Source organism: Ciona robusta, chromosome 3 (genome assembly GCF_009617815.1).
Source record: "Ciona robusta chromosome 3, ASM961781v2".
Taxonomy (NCBI): domain Eukaryota; kingdom Metazoa; phylum Chordata; class Ascidiacea; order Phlebobranchia; family Cionidae; genus Ciona; species Ciona robusta.
This window is the reverse complement of record NC_143237.1, coordinates 9,737,644-9,757,759: the sequence shown is the minus strand read 5'-3', so window position 1 is coordinate 9,757,759 and position 20,116 is coordinate 9,737,644. Positions and strand designations below refer to the sequence as shown.

At 35.3% G+C, this 20,116-nt stretch overlaps 2 protein-coding genes across 4 annotated transcripts; both read right to left on the bottom strand.

Moving 5' to 3' along the window:
- Nucleotides 1-22: 22 nt before the first annotated feature.
- LOC149739218 (uncharacterized) lies at nucleotides 23-13,712 on the bottom strand. 3 transcript variants are annotated; one of them, XM_089875685.1, is made up of 26 exons: nucleotides 13,437-13,712; nucleotides 12,861-13,027; nucleotides 12,379-12,489; nucleotides 11,983-12,109; nucleotides 11,572-11,696; nucleotides 10,410-10,537; nucleotides 9,901-10,072; nucleotides 9,407-9,533; nucleotides 8,766-8,904; nucleotides 8,276-8,436; nucleotides 7,715-7,806; nucleotides 7,412-7,461; nucleotides 5,873-6,068; nucleotides 5,479-5,589; nucleotides 5,173-5,272; nucleotides 4,806-4,990; nucleotides 4,277-4,366; nucleotides 3,798-3,917; nucleotides 3,554-3,625; nucleotides 3,134-3,273; nucleotides 2,507-2,665; nucleotides 2,047-2,210; nucleotides 1,651-1,767; nucleotides 1,209-1,318; nucleotides 680-815; nucleotides 23-353 (listed from the first exon to the last, which is right to left on the bottom strand). In XM_089875685.1, the coding sequence occupies exons 1-26, from the start codon at nucleotides 13,564-13,566 to the stop codon at nucleotides 244-246; spliced, it is 3,339 nt and encodes a 1,112-aa protein (XP_089731811.1). In that variant the 5' UTR covers nucleotides 13,567-13,712; the 3' UTR covers nucleotides 23-243. The 3 variants fall into 3 exon arrangements, with proteins under 3 accessions (XP_089731811.1, XP_089731813.1, XP_089731814.1); XM_089875687.1 differs by having other exon boundaries at nucleotides 680-800; nucleotides 13,437-13,711; XM_089875688.1 differs by having other exon boundaries at nucleotides 680-788; nucleotides 13,437-13,710.
- Nucleotides 13,713-14,694: 982 nt separating this feature from the next.
- On the bottom strand, nucleotides 14,695-20,010 carry LOC149739217 (uncharacterized). Its single transcript, XM_089875707.1, has 12 exons — nucleotides 19,446-20,010; nucleotides 18,895-19,055; nucleotides 18,555-18,654; nucleotides 18,110-18,242; nucleotides 17,652-17,748; nucleotides 17,356-17,438; nucleotides 16,475-16,629; nucleotides 16,032-16,162; nucleotides 15,739-15,808; nucleotides 15,574-15,653; nucleotides 15,261-15,308; nucleotides 14,695-14,887 (listed from the first exon to the last, which is right to left on the bottom strand). The coding sequence occupies exons 1-12, from the start codon at nucleotides 19,844-19,846 to the stop codon at nucleotides 14,727-14,729; spliced, it is 1,620 nt and encodes a 539-aa protein (XP_089731833.1). The 5' UTR covers nucleotides 19,847-20,010; the 3' UTR covers nucleotides 14,695-14,726.
- Between the last annotated feature and the right edge of the window lie 106 nt (nucleotides 20,011-20,116).

Here is a 20,116-nt window from a genome sequence, read left to right as displayed (position 1 = left end):
AATGAAGCCATTATAAAAAAAACAATATTTAAAGTTTTATATTCTTTCAGTCAGTGTTCATCACAGTGAGGATAGTTAGACTACAATAGCTATTTAAACATCACAGTGAATTGTGATGTCATAACCTGCTATAAATAAAAGGGTTTTTGTAAATACCACAGTGTTTAAGAAGTGCCTATTCATGATAAAAAGGCTGACTTATTTAGCGATCAAAAAGTGCTGATTCATAATAAAAATGCTGACTCATCCAGTGATGCGGGGTGTTTGGTTCCGGTTGGTTGGTTGTGGAAGACTTAACGGAGGAAGGGCTAACCTTCGTTCTCGTACTTGAGGGTGCCAACTGTCATGTGTCGCTGGAAATAAAAATTGCTTCAAATTTAAACAAAAAAGAAAATGTTTTAAATTTAAACAAAAAATATAAAAATGTTTAAAATATAAAAAAAAAAAAATTCTTTCAAACTGAAAAAAAATGGGTAAAAGCATTATTTTCCAAGTATATTTGATTGCAGATCTGGTGAGACATATATAATGGAATCTGTGAAAAGGTTTTGCACCTGGAATACACTTTACATACCCTTGTTATTTTATGAAAATGTTTGTTTATTGAAAAGTTTAAAATAAGTTGTTGGCACAATTTTTAATGTAAAATTTTCTTCTCTTTAGTCAATTGTTAACCTACCATGTGTTTGTATTGAAGGGAAGGTTTTGGTTGTGAATCTCGGAACAGGGGAACCACCCACGCTCTTCCTACTTTGTGATGTCACAGGTAAGCTTTTTGTTTGCTGGAACTTTGTAAATATCTGTAAGATAAGAGACTACACAGATATAGCCAAGAGTCATTTCGACTATAACTTAGCCAATCACATTTGGTATTCTGCATTATATCATGCTAATCTATAAAACTTATATTTTTCCCTTCTTTTTATTGTAGTTTTTCACGGAGGATTGTAGTATATACGATGCAATTTTGTAGTATAATACAATGCAATTTTGTAGTATAATACGATGCAGTTTTGTGGTATAATACGATGAAATTTTGTAAAATGGTAAAAACTACCCCGCTTAACTATAAAACTTGCTTTCTTGTTTTTATTGTATTTTTACATAGGGTATCGTAAGTTTAAATGTTTCAAGTAACAGCCAACAATGCTAAGTCACATAAACTGTAAAAATAAATACCAGCTGTTTGGTATAATGCTATTACCAACCTGTTCTTGATAAAAATTTTGTTTCATTAAATTTCTTGTCCTTTTCGTTTCTTCGTTTAATTTCTTAGTGATCGCTCGAATAAGATCACGTGCGTGCTTTAGTTTGTAAGCTGGAACAATTCATGGATTAATTAAGATATTTCTAAGAGAGATCTTCTAAAATTGTAAAAAATAAATTTCCTGTTTTAAAAAGGCAGCAAATAACCTCAAACTCAGTGATATAAAACAAAAGAATAACCAAGAATAAATGCCATCATGGTTACATACGTGGTAACTTGCAAGCAGATATGAGGTATTATAAATAGAACACCATAACAGTTGTCGTTGTCCCATCATACGTAGAAAAAAATGGTACATTAATTCATTTACCCCAAATAATTTCCTAGGACAATTAATAATTTTATGTCAATAAAATATAAGAATTTTATTTCATCTTCCTGACCTTTGAACCTTGCTATGATGTCATCAGTGAATAAAGTTGATGAAATCCATTCGTCAAAATCGTGGATCAAATCCAAAGCAGTGATGCCATGCATGTTTTTCTTTCTAACATCCGCTCCTAACAGTGTTGCCAGATTAAAAGTTAGAAACATTTAGTAGTTTAAACACTTTATTAAATGGCAGTTTTTAAAATTGTCCCTTGACTAAAAGAGCCACTATACAAAAATACTAATATGTATAACTGTAAATATGTATATAGAAAACATGTTTCTGTGAAAAACATTAAACATATTTTACTGTTTGAATTAGTAATTACATATAAAGCACATATCCTATCTTCTCTGGTATGCAGCACCATAAAACTACACCTACATATATATATAAGCATCCATGTTACCTTTCTCTATAAGAATGCTGGCAGCTTGAAAGTTGTTGTGTCGCATAGTATCAAACAAGGGGCTTTCCCCCTCATCATTGGGTAAATCGAACGAAGCTCCGAACTCCAACAGCACTCTAAGGACATCTGGTGGCCCCGACATTTTGGTTGCAAGATGAACGGACCTGACGTTGGGGAGTGCGGTTAATCAATGATACTCACCGGAGTATTAGAAGTTGTAATGTGCCAACCCCGGCTTAAATCCTAGCTACCATAGCGTGTTTTGTAAGCAGGCATGAGGTATAGGAAACAAAATATTGGCCACCAAGAATCATTGCGTTACATTAATTCTTTCACCCACAAAATTACATACATCGTAACCTGTAAGCAAGCATGAGGTGTATGCGACATAACACCCATGTTATAATGACTGTTGTTGCCCTGCCACACAAAGATAAACAGGTTACATTTATCCACTCACGTATTTCTTCCTTCATATTGAAGGTTGACGGATCCTCCGTTTTCGAGGAGGAACACGGATGCTGCGGATCGATTATCAACCTCCAACTCCTGGATGAGGATCTTGTACATCACTTGGTTGGCCTCCCCTGGTTTGAAGAGGAAACCGAGTCCGACTAACCTGTGGGTAATAACTAAATAAATACTACGTACTTTTGCCACAATGCATAATGTAAAAACAACATTCTTTCTGGTATAAAAAACTAGTGTACTAACATTTGGAACATGGTGGATATTATATAGTTATGTAAGTAGTTGGTTGAAGGTTAAACTAGATTGGGTGAAATAAATCATTTTTTGAGGAAGTGATTAATTTGTAATAGAAAGTACAGGGTTCAATGCTCAATGTAGCTACCATTGTGAGCCTATGTGCATTGTGCAAAACACTGACAGAAACTGTTCCAACCCAGTGGGCATTGATGGGTTGTTCAAATGGTCAGCCATATATAAAAAGTAATTACAAAGGTAAATCCAAGGTAACTCTTAGGTGGCACGAGGTGTATAAAACAGTACGTGCTGCGACAACTTTTGCTTTACACACACATAAATATAAACAAGTTACATTCGAACTCAACAAACAATATTTCACCATCTTGCACATTCCATATGGTTGCCAGTGATTGCCAAATATGGCAAGCTTGGTGGTTCCTCTCCTTCTTCATTCTCAATCTCACTTTTAATTTGGTCATTACTGGAATCCAACATTTCTTTTATGGCATCACTGCGACCCTGTATGACATCACAATATTGAGTGTTTGATTTTATGATGTAACAATAGCCATGTAATATAAACTTAAATCTTTTTTTTCTTAATATACTATAAAGATAATGTGCTACAAAAACAAAAAATCAAGCCCAACAAATTCAAATATTTAAATTTTGTTTGTTACGAATTTTGTAACATTTGATACTGAGTGTTATTTCCTGATGAGAATCGTCCATCTCCATAAGCATTATATCAGGGCCAGATTTCCTAATTTATTACACAAATTTATTATTATCATAATACCTGCATAGCCGCACAATGTATCGGCATCAACTTTCGAAGATTTCTATGAATTATGTTTGATCCTCTGGATATCTGTGAAATATTATATTTCTATGAATATGAAAACAGAAATAACAGTATACAACCAACAAAACGAAATATAAAAATTCTAATCCGTGAAGAATAAATACAAAACATAGAACAAAAAATAAAGGTAAGATCAATTTAAATAAAAACATTATACTATATAATAGAAATATCATACCAGCATATTCAATCCATCGATAAATGAAGGTTTTCCATCTTCTCCATAAGCCCTTACATGGAGGGCAGTGTTGCCTTCATCATCTGTAGCATTCACATCTGCATTGCTATCAAGCAACAACTGAAATATATGGGAAACACTGGTGAAAATAATCTACATATTGCAGAATTAGTGATAGTTTAATCAGATGAATATACATGATCACACCAACCAAAAGTCATGTCTGCTTGACTTTGGATAAGAAGATAGCAAAAATGGACAAGTTTACACCCACGAGGATATAAATGACTAAACCAACCAAAGTCATGTCTGCTTATCCAAACACTGAAATAGCTTCAGCAACTCGACTGTTGGCATGGGAGCGGCAACCATCGATAAATTACTCAAGTTCCCACCCACATTTCTTCTCCCATAAGTTCAAAGCAGCAAACACACAAATATTACACGTAGTAGGTAGTACTAGACACACTGCATCTCACCTCAATAGTTCCAACATCTTTAGCTCTATGTAGTGGAGAAGCACCTTGGTAATCTTTCAAATTCACATCCACGCGAGCCTTGAGTAAGTTCTGTGATACATATGACAAATATATTAGAATAACTTGTAATAAATTCTTCGAATCTGACCCTGATCTGATGTTCATATAGTTGTAGATTCTTGTATAGTAAAGTACAGCAATGATCTGGTGCTACGGAAACGTAACCAACAAAAATCAAGTCCAGCTACTAGTAATCAAATATATTAGAATGTATGTTACCTTAAAAAGAGCTGATTATTGGGTTTAATACACTGGGCATTTATAATTTTGTCTAATGCAGTTTTATTCATAGTGTGTCAAAACGACTGTCGTTATGTTGCAAATGCCTAATTTCATTACAGCATGCTGTGTAATTATAACACCCTAAAATAAGTGAAAAAGTATCGGTTAACCAATGTAGCTGTTAAGCCCGATAAAGAGCAATTTACAGTGACTGACATAGATTAACTTTATATTTCATAACATTTACCTTAATGACATCAGTTTGACAGAAATGTACAGCCGTGTGCAACAGCGTGCTCCCACGTACACATCGTGCACCAATGTCAGCCATTTCACGGATTCCAAGCACGTGGTCTTTAACGATACGCTTTAGTAGTTCTAATCGACCAACCGTTACAGAAGGAACGGCCATTGCCCAAAGTTGGCCGATGTCTGGTGCAGGATAGAGGTTTGTTAGGTTTATACACCTCGTGCTTAGCGTCAAGTTATAACATGGGTGTCTTCTTACTCACCAGACACATATGGTGTATTCATGCACCTCATGCTCACTGTTGAGTTAAGTGTCTCACTCAGCGGGCACAATATGTATTATCAACAACAATCCCCATTATTACCTGACAAAGATTCTTTCATCTCTTCATGTCGAATTAAATCAAACGCATTTTGACAACGAAAGTTTTGTATCTTCACGTTACACCCCCATTCAATAAGAAGCTAAACATATAATGATTATTTGTTATATGTACCTTCAAGTTAACTTAATACCCTTTGCTTTTTTAACCCTGCAACCTAAAGATATGGCTTTAACCTTTATACAGATAGTTTTGGTCATCTACTACAGTGGTTCATGGAGCAGTTTTTATAGCCAAAAACACAAATTACAGCTTCGCGAAAATATTCACGAAAAAAAACATCCTAACCTGAGCAACTCTTCTATGCAACCCCTCCCCTGCATAAAACAGAGGAGTCCACCCCGATGTGTTACGTGCGTTAACGTTGCATCCATTCTCCAACAAATATTTCGCAATCTCCTGGGAAATGTGGAAGGTGGATATGCAAGCTTTTGAAAGTTGGGCAGTTTGTTAAATAATTTAACTTGAATTATGAATTCTCGTTACAAATAGTATAATGATATATGCTTATCCACACACTGCAATAGCTTAATGCAATAGCTTAAACTATCCACACACTGCAATAGCTTAAGCAACTCATCTGTGAGCATGGGAGTGGCAACCATAAATAGGTTACTTAAGCTCCCACCCACAAAGATATAATCTACAATTCTACCATCATAACCACTAATTACGAACTCACAAAATGTCCGAATCTTGCCGCAGCATGCAATGCAGTGTTGCCTGATTTTATCTCCTTGGACAAAATAAAGTCCGGATGCGAATCCTTGAAGAAGATGACCATCTTTTTCACAACATCAGTATCTCCATCACGGACTGCCTTGAAGAATAATCTCTGCCATTGGTTTGTGTTTCCCGGAAAAACTTGGTATAAGAAGCTGAAAGATATAAACAACTTTAAAGGATTGTTTAAGTGATAGGAAGGCGAAAAAAGAAGCAATTTTTTGAAAAGGGATTGGTGGAATAAGACTTTGATTTTTTGTGGGCAGGTTCATACAAACTCATGCAAAATAAGCTTAATTAAATACGTATGTGGTATTTAATTTTCGGTCGAGTAACAAAAATATAGTCTCCATGAAAACAACTCGCACCAATCTCCGTCCTCGTCTAATTCCATCCACCAGGAGGCGAACTTGGGCAACGGACTTCGATCCAGATAACCTTTCAACTTTGACCTCACTTTTGACCTCATAACTTAAACCTCAACCTTTAAGATATTTTAAAAGACTTTAAGCAGATTAGTGGGGGGAAAAGTGAAATCATTTTTATGTTGTGTTTTTGCATTTATAACTATACAATATCCCTGGGCTCATAAGCCAATGTACATTTTCTGGTACAACAATCGGATTGTGCTAATAAATAAACATATCAATGAAAATATTTCAATTATGGTAGGCAAACAGCAGTCTTTATAACACTGTTGTTCTGTATATCAACTAAAGTTACATGTATATAATAAGCCTACAACTATACACTGATATCCCACAATGCTTCATTTATACTTTTTATTCTTTCTTAAGCTGAACAACTAACACATCAACTAAATGAATAGGTGTAGCGACCACGCTTATTTTCTTCCAAATAAATGTAAATATGTTTTTAACCGAAAGCGTGTTTTAACAACTGTTGTTTCGTCGCTATATCCTGTCTTTCCGTTTAAAATATTTTTGAATCTTCGCTACCGTAATTGAAGAGACCAATAAAAGTTATTATTATTATTATGAATAGATTTTCCAATCTAACTCGGCCTGTTCTTACTCTCCACCAGTTTTCATGTATCTTATTATCAAAACAACCAGCGTGTCCATGAACACAGAGTAACTCCCCCATTGTATAATTAATAACACAGGCATTGTGACAGAACAAGGCATTCATTGTTGTCTAATACTTGACTCAAGAACACTCGAAAAAGTCAAGAAATTTTCAAAGATTTTCAGATACTGTTATTATGAGGAGATATTTAACCCAGGGATTTAAGATACTGAATATAATCTAAATATTTTTGATATTGTTATCATAATGTAATATTAGAAATAGATTTTTTGGTAAACATTATAGTTTAGCTGAATTATTTCCTCAGGTTAGAGCAAAGATATTTAGATACACAATTGCTTTTAAGGTTTTAACTATTAATACAGACAGATATACATAAATGTTTATAGTCTAATATAACAACTATAGATATTTATCTATAGATTGTAAGAAACACATTTTAACTTACGTGGCTCCAGTACGTAGAGTTTTGTTTCGAGATTTGCTTTCAAAGTAAAACTGGGAAAAAAATAACTTTTAGTTAGACAACAGCGATACTATCAGTATCCATGACATAAAACTATGTCCTTGGGCAAGACTTATCAGACATCGCATTAACCCGGTGGTCATTAAATCTGTTGTACCACCCTGCGTGTCGGGTAATGGGCCAATCCTGGCTTAAATGCTAGAACCCATGGCTGGCCTCAATGTAGAACCTTACATATATAGAGAATACAACTTTATTCAACTTTATGCACTCGATTAAATTCACCTCATATTTAGGAAACATCGCAGGTTCGACGATCGCCACTTCATCTTTATTTATTCCCAGAATGTCACGAATATTACGACTCCCTTCCACACCTAAGGTTACAAGGTAAGATAATAAACGTAGGATCATAAAATAATGTTGAACAAAACTGCCTTTTAAAACAAAATGTTTAGACAAACAAAACTTTTACAACAAAACACTTACACTGAATAAAAGTATGAACACTGAACTAATGAAAAATACAATAAATAAATATAACTTTTTATCCTTTTTATTGTATGGCTGACAATTTAGACAACCCATAAGGAAACACTGGGTTGGTTTAGGACAAGCATTTTAGGAGTTAGTCTGCCACACAGGCTTTGAGCCTATGTTACCATGCATAGCTAACCGCAGGCATGCTAACAAACTAAAAGGAACAACAATAAATAAATAAATACAACCTGTTTATCTTTTTTATTGTATGGTTAACAATTTAGAGAACACATGAGAAACCACTAAGTTAGTTTTAAACAAACACCTTGAAACCAGCCCCTTTAACTACTGTACTGCCAAACAAACCTGTGAAATCATCCAGGAACTTTTGATCTGATTTCCTTCTAAGTACGATCCTTCTATCAGGTGTGCAAGTCTCTCGTTCGTATCCTCTATAGAAGCCTGCACCTTGTGTTAGTTGTAGGTTGATGGCTACCGACATACACAACTCATTGATGGTCAGTGTTCTGTGGGATGCAACAATTAAACTGTTAAATATATTGTGTGAATGTAACTTATTTATCCTAGTGTGACAGGGCTACATAAACAAGACCACATATGCCCAGCACCGTGGCTCAATGGTTCGGCATTTGTTCGTTTGTATCTTAATCATTGATGTTACTTATCAGACACTTCCCCAACCCAGTGGTCACTTATGGGTTGTAGCAGCCTGGGTGCCATGGTAATGGGCCAATTCTGGCCCATATTTCAGGTACCATAGCATGCCATTCTGTAGGATTTATCCATGTAGAATAGCATAAAAACAATCAATATAATACCAAAACCACACACCAACCTTGGAACAGACACTAGATCAAATCTTTCGTTCATTTTCAATGCGATTGTTTTCCTTGTTTCAACTTGAACTTCCTTTATATGAGCCAACCAATCATTTATGTATTCGATGTCGTAAGTTTCTTGAAGGGTCTCTTGCTCTATGTTAGAAAGATAGTATTAATAACAGTTTTCCATTGGGCTGATAATAAATAAACAACTCTTGTTTCTAATTTATACACTTCAAGCCCTCATACACTCTTACAGTTTATTCATAACTTGGAAACTAAATTTTTGCAAATTATTTTACAACTAGACCGTGTGGAAAAGTAAAACACCAAATTGAGTAAACAATTAAAAGAAATTTCCCATCCATGTCTTAATGAATGAATGAAATTTGTTTCATCTCTTCGGTCACGATAGCGAAGAACAAGAGTGTTGACAAAAGCGAAAAGACGGGTAGTAATTGTAAAACAACAGTTGTTAAAACACGCGTATTGATAAAATAGGAAAAAATATTGTTTTGGATAAAAGGCGTGACCGTTACACCCTACAGACGATAAAATCAACAAGGTCTAACATTTACGAAGCACTTTTATTTATATGTAAACAATTTGTTGGCTGGACAAATATTTGCACTCTTAACAAACAAAGTATGCAAACCTTTTTGTAATTCGTCCAAATTAGTTTCCAATTGTTTCTTCAACTTTAGGTGTTGCATTGAATCTAGTTTGGGCGGAAACTTTGATATTTCTGAATCAACTTCTTGGACAAGCAAAGTGAGCTCTTTCTGTGTGGATTTGGGCATGATGCGCAATAAATGAATACAACGCATTTATCCTTGTGAGGGGTGGGCAACGATAAAGGTTTTACCATTAGTGTTTAGTTTCATACACATTGACATTGGTAGCAGCATTGAGCCTTGAACCTTTATCTTCTGGTCTACAGGCATTGTTTTCAACAATGGGCTATGGTTATATGTAAGGGTGAGAACAGCAAAAGGAGTGTGGGTAAATGAAAGACTAATAAGCACACAAAACTCACAAAAAATCTTTAAAAGGTAGTTTTTTTTACAACGAAACATTTTTTGTACTTCTGTTGTTTCATATACACACATAGTACACACACATAAACATATACACATGTTCTTTACCCACCAGTCTCCTAAGTACAGCCATAGATTGCCGTAGTTTATACGAAGACATAAAGAAGAAACACATGTAGGAACATATTGACTTGGGATCTGCTTCCGATAAATCCTCTGAACCCATTGGGTTGGATGCGTGAAGCATCTTGGATATCGTTCGCATGGCTAAGTTGATTGTCCATCTGTGTGGTGCGTTGAGTTTAATAAAGGAATGTAACCAAATTATTCTAGTGTGGCGGGACAGCGACAGTCGTTATAACATGGTGTTTTGTTTCATATACCTCCATGCTCTTACCACGTATGTAACTATAATGTGAAATGTTACTTGAAAGAAACCTTTCAGTGACTACTGAAATGTAGCAGGTGGACAAACACGCCCACATCAGTAAGTCATCAACAGGATATGTAGATTTTACCAGAACGGGTTTTTCTAATAACAGCAACTTCCTAAATAAAGCAATCTGTCCAGTGTTAAAGCTCTGCCATAAAAATACATACGTAGCAAGTTAAACCACAAACCTGTCATTAAGCATAACTTCAGTGGTGAATGTTCCCGACATAAATGAATTAACCAACCCACACAAAGCACGACTGTCAACCAAATCATCTAAACTGTAAACGTTGAATTTGTGACCTTCAGATACTCTCTGTGAATTTAAAATAAAAATTTAAAAACGAAAATGAAAAATAAAAATTACAAAACAGTGGAAAAGTAAAATACAAAATCTCTGTAGAGACGAAAATAGATAAATTCAAAGAAAGCAGAAGTAAATAACAAAAAAGGAGGGAAAGAAGAAAAACAGAAAACAAATATAAATTGTAAGACTGTAATTTAGACTTAAATAAACTTGGTAACAAGTAAGTAGAGTTATTGGTCTTTCTTTCTCTTGAAAGTATAACAATAACTTAAATATCCCATGACCACATTTTTTAAGTTGTGTCAAGAATTTTATGTATTTTATCGAATTTCAAAAAGCATGTGATACTCCTCTATTTGAAATCATATCAATTACAAAGAAATGGCCAAATTATCTGGTTATATTTGTAAGGTTAAATCACACACATAACTTTATGGAGTGTTACCAAACAAAAGACATTTAACTCGTAACACAATAGTAGCTATGATATCACACACGCTCCATACAATACAACCAAAGTCACTCAACAATAGCTTTATTGTATTGTGACAACACAATAAGATCAAATTTCAAAGATATATAATGATTTTAAATCAAGTCTCAGCTTCCAATATATTGTGTTAATATAAATTTAGTAAAAAACGGGTAAATTGTTTGTTGTGCGTTTAACAACAGGAAACATATTACTTCACCAAATAAAGGCCAACCAACTAATACAACAATTTGCAAAAACTTCCACAATTATGTAGATTTTGGTAAAAAACAGCATTTTTCTGCTATGTAGCAAATAAAAAAACCTTGAAAACTTTAAACCCTTGAAACATTAGTAAATAACATCTATTCCAGTGGCAAAAGAAAATTTTCCCCAAAATATATCATGTATATTATTACAGCAGTAAACCATTTAGCTTTGCCTTATCTACTAATTAAATTAGTCATCATTAATTTTTAACTTTTAAAACTTCGGTCAGCAAAATTCTTGCCACCAGAGCCCAAATTTAAGTATAATATGCCTAGAAACAACAACATATATATAAACTCACCTGTAATTGCGAGTTAATCATATCCAATATGCACTCATCAGGTCCAGGGTAACTATACCAACCCCCACGGGGACGATGGGGTTTGGTGGATTTCATTTTATCAGAACCAGGGAACTTCTCATAGGCTGTTGGGAAAACAGAAATAAAGGCAAAATACTTTTTGATGCAATACGCTGAGCAGAAACATAGTATGCATGTAAAAGCAATTGCTCGAACCCAGAGGTCACTAATGAGTTTGAAATTGCCAAGTATACACACTGCCACGGGGTGATTGAAACAGAACATCTGTGTTATAATAACTGTCATTACCTCACCAAACAAGGACAGATAGAGATATTTATTCAACTTCCTCCTTAAGACATAATACCCTTTACTCATCACATATACCCCATTATGACATCACAAACAAACCTTCCGCATCAGGATCAGGCGAAGGATCCTCCACAAGCTGTGACGAAGATCCGAATCCCGACATCATGGAGTCCGAGGTCCTCGTTACTCGGCGCTTCTTCTTCTTTGGGGGAGGATCAGGTGTCCACTAGAGGGGTGTAAAGAGGTGTGAGTAAATAAATGAAAACATTGTTTGTGATAAAAAAATGTTAATATGTAATAAATAAAAAGTTTATAGAAGTGTTATTATTCTGCAAACATTTTTCCAATAAAGGTCAGCCTAGTAAATCCTTGACTTTATATGTATACCAATATTTAACTAACAATATTTTAAATACATATACTGTTTAAGCTTTTTTTTAAACATAAAATCTTCTTCCTAAATGGCTCAAGGTAAAGCACCCCGACCCCTCTTACCCTGTAAGCAATCTCACTAATCAACTTATCATCATCTTGTTGAAGAAATTCCATCCTTTCCCAAGTAAACCAAATATCATGAGCCACCAATCTCCATAATAAATCAAACACCTGACGGTAAAATAACGTTTCAAAATATAGCTTTAAATACCTAAATGAATTGTTTTATCTAAATATGTAAGGAATTATCAATATATTTTACAGAAAATTTATTAAAGTGTGTTAAATACCACATTACATAAAGTTTCATGGCGGCTTTGCCTACACCCCAAGTTTAGTACCTATACGTAACAATACATTAGGGACCACTGGGTTGGAGCAATTGACATTAAGTGTTTTGCCAAGGACACATACGCCCACAATTAGCAGCATCAACGAGTTTTGAACCCAGTACCTCTTGGTTACAGGCATGCCCGCTAACCACTTTGCCACGTCGCAGTCAAATTAGTAGATTATAATAATATAAATATTAAACAAATTACATGATCAGCAGACTTCATGCAGACCATCCTGGAGTCAATCTTTACATCATCAGAGATAACATCGGACTTCTTGAGCTCTTCCACAAACCACTCCATTCGAGTAACTTTCTGGTTTTGTGTCAATCCTTCAAACGATTGAAGTTTCTTCATTGTTTTGCCCGTCATGCCTTGAAGTTAGGTGGATAATATATGTTATATACATGCTGTCATGCCTTGGGGTAGGATGCAATCATCATTATGTACATGTTAGATGGGTATAATGCATGAATGTAACTTAATTATCCTTTACTGGGGAGCAACTACAGTGGTTAAAACACGGGTGTTCTGTTTCCAGTCATGTCTTTAAGTGGCATTCAGGTTGATATTCATATGATTGTAACATGTTTTATACAACCCATACCAACGACTTAATAAATGCATATAACTTATTTATCCTCACCGTCGTAGGGCAATTACAGTCGTTGTAACATGGGTATTCTATTTTATTTAAAAATTTAACAACAGGTTTAAGACCGTTGTTGCTACCATACATCGTAATATTAGAATCAAAACAGTGTCGTCACATCGAATACTTACTGTGCAATAGCTGTTGAATATGACTTCCTTTAGTCAGATCCACCAAAACATTGGCGAGTTCTGAACCGTAAGGAACCAGCCGCAGATTTATCCACGCAGTGAAACCGTTGATTCGTGTTCGAAGCGACATTTTGTTTTATTCACCGAAAATGCAGAGCCACCATTTTAACCCTCTTAGATCTTTAACTAGAATATGGCTTGTACACCGTGAACCAAAACACACAATCCAAATTTCCTACGTAATTGGGGATTCCCCACCGCTAAAAGTTTTACCAGCGAAGCGTTGCTGTTTACGGCTAAACAGTTTTTAACTGGGGACGATCTTCGTATTTGAATGAATGAATGAATGAATGAATGAATGAATGAATGAATGAATGAATGAATGAATGAATGAATGAATGAATGAATGAATGAATGAATGAATGAATGCAACTTACTTTATCCTCGCGTGGCCGGAAAACGACAGTCGTTATCACACGGGTTTAACACCTCGTGCCAGCTTACGAGTTACCAGGTATGTTACTTTGTGAGTGATTGTTTGTTTTTGGATTTTTTTTTGTATTTTTTTATGTATGGATGATAATTTAGACAACCCATTAGTGACCACTGGGTTGGAGCAATTGCTGTTAGGTGTCTTGCCCAAGGACACATACGCCCACAATGGTAGCAGGTCGAGCCTTGAATCCACTACCTCTGGGTTACAGGCAGGCACGCTAACCACTATGCCACGGCTATTTAAAAGTCTAACTCTAGACCAAACTCTGGACGGTAATAAATCTAACTTATACATCTTGGCCTGACAGGGCAACGACAGTCATTATAACAAGGAGGGTTCTATAAACCTCTTCTTACGAGTTGCCACGTATATAACTTTGTAAATGATAACTTCTTTAGTTGTTCTGTATGACTGAGTTTAAACAAGGAAATGAATTGTGTTCTTAGATAAGTTATATTTATTCACCTAGCTAGAAACTATATTAAGGAAAATGTTTCTGTTGAGCAAAGGACGTGACTTTCAGCAACGGGGGACCCATTATATCAAGTGGAAACGAGGTGTATGAAACCAAGCACCCGTACTATAACGACTGCCATTTCTTTACCAAACGAGGATAAATAAGTTACATTCATTCACTTACAAAGTTACATGTGCGGTAAATCATAAGCAGGCAAGAGGTGTATAAAACAGAACAACCTTGTTACAACGACTGTCACTACCCTGTCAAGCTAAAATAAATATAACATTCAATCATACAAGTAATTCATTAAGAAATTTTATTAAAAACAACAACGTCATGAATCAGGAGGAGGGGGTGGTGGGCGGAACAACATCGTAATATCCATGGGTGGGTTCATGGGGTTTGGGGGGTGAGGGTAACCACCATAAGGTTGGTGGGTGAAACGGGGCCACATCGGGCGAGGAGGGTGGTTCCACATCCGGGGACTCCCCATCACTGAGATAAAATGGAATAAATTAGGGTAATATAATATGAATTAAATTAGTCTGTTCAAAACAACAGTGATCAAATTAATTATAACAACGAAGAGAAAGGAAGCTAGTAGCAAAAGTACAGCTGTTAAACAATGCTACAGGTAAAAACTACGTGTTAATAAATAGTGTGTCAGAGCCATAAACAGCTCTACTAATATTACAAGTGGAATGTAAATCAAATAACTTAAAGACAGGTTTGTTTTTAAAACTAAAATTGGTAAAGTTAGATTCAGCTAAGTGCGACTGAACACCTATTTTAAAATTGGATTTATTTCTTATTTACTAATTTTACTCTAAGTCTCCATGCTTAAGTTATCTGCGTACTATGCACTTACTTTGGTTCTGTTGGTAGAAAGGTGGTGGTGGAGGGTTGTGCATTGGACCTGCGGAAAGAACATGTACTTAATATTTAGTATTTGATGTTGTATTAATCTAATCTATATGGGTAAGGTTCGAGTAATGGGTGAACCACATGTCCACATGCATGTAGAATAGAAGCACTAGGGCAACAAAATAAAGCATTGTTAAGATTATTGACTTGTGTTTGAGAGGTAAAATTAATTTTAAAAACGGCACATTTATGTAATTATCTAATTTAAATACAGAGGAAAAAACTAAGAGCAGCTACTTATTACATCATAAACTAACCTTGCTGGGGATTCCCCTGATTATGTGACATCATCCAACTGACATCAGTTCCATGAAGCTGATTGGTCGGAGTTGCAAACCTGGATTTTGATTGGTTAGTTTGAAATTTAACCAAAACTAGAGGTGGAAGAAAAAAACACTTTATTATTTAAAAATTGTACCAACCTTGTAGCTCTATTTACACACTGATTGGTGTTGTGGTTCCTGCCTCTTCCTTTGTTTGGTGCATGAGTAGCTGTGAATAAAGATTACAAATCACAAATTATAACAGTTTATGTTGTTGTTGTTGCTAAATACAGAATAGAAGCCACATAGAATGTTATTTTATTAATGGAGCATGGGCACAAATATGAAGTGCCCCTGCCCACTGGATCACAAAGTTGACAGTTGGTGGTTAGAGATTAGAACCGCAGGAATAGGTTAAGAAACATAGTTGTTGTTGTTGTTATTAAACCAACCTGTTGTTGTCCCACTTCTCGCTTCCTTACGATTCTTCTTAAACTTCCTTTCTTCCTCATCATCTGAGAAGTCGATACATTGATCCGGAGGTTCAGCGTCATCTTTCCATGAGGCATCCGATCCTTTGGTTCTGGAAGATAATCATAATCATTTATTCAAGTGATCGGTGAAACGGAAAATACACTTCTTCCGTATGGGTTAGGTCTGACCTAAGGATCTGCGATTAGGCAGGAGTTGGCCCATTACCCCACACAGCACTTACAATGTAGACTTCGAATTTGGACAATCCAGTTCCTAATCCCAGGTCTTCTGGTAAGTTCTTGCCATTTAAAATGGTTAGGCACATTATGCTATGCCCAAACCAGACACATTATGTCTAAACCAAACCATTAACTATGGGTTGGAAAACTTGCAGTAGCAACTAAATCAAATCCATACTCACTTTACTAATTGTGCAGTTAATACAAAGGTTGTGTAATCTTTTAAATTCGGTGCAAAGTAAATTTTCTGGTCAACTGATAATTCTGATGGAGTTTTGGTTTCTTTGAAGCAAACCACGTAGTATGGGGATGGAACAGGACCAAAAGTTTCATAAATCTGGTGAAAAAATTAGGATTTAAATAATCTATATTTGTATCTGCCCTAAAGCCCTGGTTCTATGGTAGGACCTTACGTGTATGAAATGGGTCCCTTAAATAATGCAAGTTGTTCTACGATAACTGACAGAAATTTGAAACTGCCAGCAGCCACAAAGTTTATTATGGAATGAGAACTTACATTACATTTAGAACATAAAGACTATTTATGCAACTGAACAATTTCACCAAAAGGCATGTGACATCTAAATGCATGTGAAACTAAGAGGGCAAATACCACCAACCAGCCCATACTGTTTATAACTTAGCTGAATTTTTTTTCTTATTCTTTATGGGTGAGGTCCTTGTCAAGGACCTGGGATTTAGGCCACATTTGGCCCATTACCCCAACACCTGGAAAGCCCATTTAAGTCCTTTGTGTGACCACGACACCGCATTGCACTCGGGCGCGTAAAATTAGATGGCAGTAAAGCAGTATTACGTTTGTGTGGCACAAACCTGCGGTAGTTCCATAGCACCAATATTTCCATGGTACCCATATTTACATGGCAGCAATATTTCTATGGTACTCATATTTACATGGCAGCAATATTTCTATGGTACTCATATTTACATGGCAGCAATATTTCCATGGTACTCATACTTACATGGCACCCAAAGTTCCATGGCACCAATATTTACATGGTACCCATATGCCAAAGACAAAGTTATACAAAACAGCACTTACTTTTCCAACTATACTTTTATCCTCCAGGAACAAAACGCTATCCAAATTCAGCGCTGGCTTGCCCATTATCGCTTTGATTATAACTAAACATAGAAATAAGATTAATCACTATCGTCCTCTTCTATGGCGACCACATAAACTAAATATAGAATTAAATAAACTAAAACAACTTCTATTACATGAGCCATGACAACACAACAACATACACAAAAACTAAATTAAAATATAAACTTTTAAAGTAAAATGAACAACAATATAATGTAATTATTATGTAACAATACATATAGTTATCTCACCAACATGGTTGTCAATTATATTACTGATGTTTCCAATTAATTCTAATTCAATGTTGTCAGGTGGAATTGCTTCAATTTCTTCAATGGTTGGATAACCCTGTGGTACGCAGATGTTAATTTAGATAAAAGGACAAGTTAAAAGCTCTTATGTTGAGCTTTTTGTAACAATTACACTACATGCTCAGAAAATAAATAAATTAACCGAGACATTAAGGGGCTGGGGAATGCTGGAAGCTCCCCAGTTGGTGGGGTGAAGCCGCATTTGTGGATTAACTTTAAAAGAAGCCAAACTCTAGCCCTTAGACCGAAAGATCTCATGGTAAAAAGGTTTATTTGTATATATAATATGTATTATATTTTAACACACCCTAAAATTTACCTCTTAAAATGCTACTAATTAAGCCAAACCCTGCAAACTAACAATTAAATCTGTCAACCATCAAACATTCATTGAATACCTCCAACAACAGGTTCCCAAATGGATTTTTGGTTTCAGTTTCCACAACTTGTTCAACTCTTTGTATTGGAGGGTCAATAACTACATCTGATTCATCACTTGTGGTTTCATCTGAACTTGTATCAGAATCTGAACTAAAATGAAGTTGTTACAGCCTGATAAAACAGGTTTATATTATAAAATGACTTTAAAAGTAAAAGGAAATATATCCTTAGATTCCAGGTCTGATCATCTCCGAAATCATAGGACCCATGGCTTGAAATCTGCGGGACTTTACCCATATAAAATCCAGATCCAAGCTCTAGGTATAAGCACCCTGGAAGTTAGGGTAATAAATAATACTCTTACATCCCACCCCTTGCCCCCCGCAAAGATACAAGTACATTTCCACCAATATATCCTAACTCCCTTATAGAAAGATATAAATCTGCAACACAACAATATACCTTGAACTCTCAACTGATTCATCACTATCATCATCATCATCACTTGTTTCAATTGATTCCACGGCTTCCATCATAGAGGTAACGAAGGTATCTCCACTTTCTACTCAAGTAGAATATATGAATGAGTGGGAAAATGTTCTACTTAGTTATCCTCACATAGCTGGGAAGTGAGAGTTATTATAACATGGTGTCCTGTTTCATACACCTTTTGACTATGACTGGTCTTCAAATGTAACTTTGTAGTTAAGTATTTTTTTGATTTTTTTTATTTGGTACAGGTATGTATACCACAAAAGTAGCTACACAAAGCCACATATTATATTTGCAAATCATAATTTACCATTTGATTCTTTGATTTCTTCTACAATTATAGGTTTCCCCAACTCTGATACACTTTGGTCTATCATGACAGCATCATGTATCTTTGTTTCATGAACATCTTGCTCATGATTCATATTCACAGAATCATGGTTCTCGTGATCATGTGAATGATTTGGATTTCTGTTTAAAACAAGTTGGGAATCATTTTAAAAGCCATGGTAATATTTATGAAATGGAAATAAACTTGGTTAAAAGAAATAAATAAATATCACTTATTTGATCTCAGGTGGGTCGTAAACTCAAATATATGTAACTTTGTTGGTGACAGTTTTTTTACGATTGAAAACTTGCAGGGGCGAGGCAAGAAAAAAAGAACAGTGTGACCAGGAAAAAAGGGCGCGGCAAGCTCGCCACAATTCGGTCTTGACCCTCAGTCAAAACTTTAGCACGAGTGGCTGGTGGTTTTGGGAAATTATGTATATGCCTCAACACTAAACGTAAAAGTATGCAAAAGCATTTAAACCAAGTATATTTACAACAACACAGTAAACATCGCACACAACAACTTACAACACATCATGTACCACAACATCAGAATGTAGATGTCCTTCTTGCTTCTCTTTATTTTCTTTTTTCTCATTATTTCCCGAATCCAAATTACCGTTTTGGACTAAATGTTCACAAACTTTATTGGCATTAACGTCTTTTATTTCTTTAATGTCACTGGAAACTTCAGTTAAGTTTTCTTCTTCACTTCCAATGTGCCGTGATGACGTAATAACTGACGTCACCGATTTTTCGGTTTCTGTTTTGTCTGAGTTTACTTTTATTTCGTAATGTTCTACAGAATCTTCAATTTTGGCACCGATAGAGTTCTGTTTTATATTAGAGTCGTCATCGAAGTAAGGCATTGTTTCTTCGTCTCCAGGAATGCTCGATTCCGAATCATAATTACGTAATATACTGTCCATTACTACACGGTGTAGTATGTAGTATACACCTATTCTTCAATAAAACGGTAAATTTTCATAATAACTAGTAATGTCTACAATATATTGTATCTTTCAATGGCTAAATTAAAACTTTATAAACCAAGCAAACAACATGCACACAATCTACAAAACACAACGATCACGCTCGCTTTTAACACATGTGGCTTCGTCAAATAAACAAACCCACTAGCCAATCAAAATTGCCCTAACCGTCACGGGTCATTGATTTTAGGGTACTATGATTTTTGT

Coding starts and splice junctions, on each gene's coding strand:
- LOC149739218 (XM_089875685.1), bottom strand. CDS start 13,566: ATGTCGCTTCGAACACGAATCAACGGTTTCACTGCGTGGATAAATCTG. Junction 10,538..11,571: donor TGATTAACTCGCAATTACAG/GTGAGTTTATAT, acceptor TTAAATTCACAG/AGAGTATCTGAAGGTCACAA. Junction 1,319..1,650: donor CATCATAGCAAGGTTCAAAG/GTCAGGAAGATG, acceptor GAATTGTTCCAG/CTTACAAACTAAAGCACGCA.
- LOC149739217 (XM_089875707.1), bottom strand. CDS start 19,846: ATGGACAGTATATTACGTAATTATGATTCGGAATCGAGCATTCCTGGA. Junction 18,243..18,554: donor GAATCAGTTGAGAGTTCAAG/GTATATTGTTGT, acceptor ACTTCATTTTAG/TTCAGATTCTGATACAAGTT. Junction 15,309..15,573: donor TCAGGGGAATCCCCAGCAAG/GTTAGTTTATGA, acceptor TTCTTTCCGCAG/GTCCAATGCACAACCCTCCA.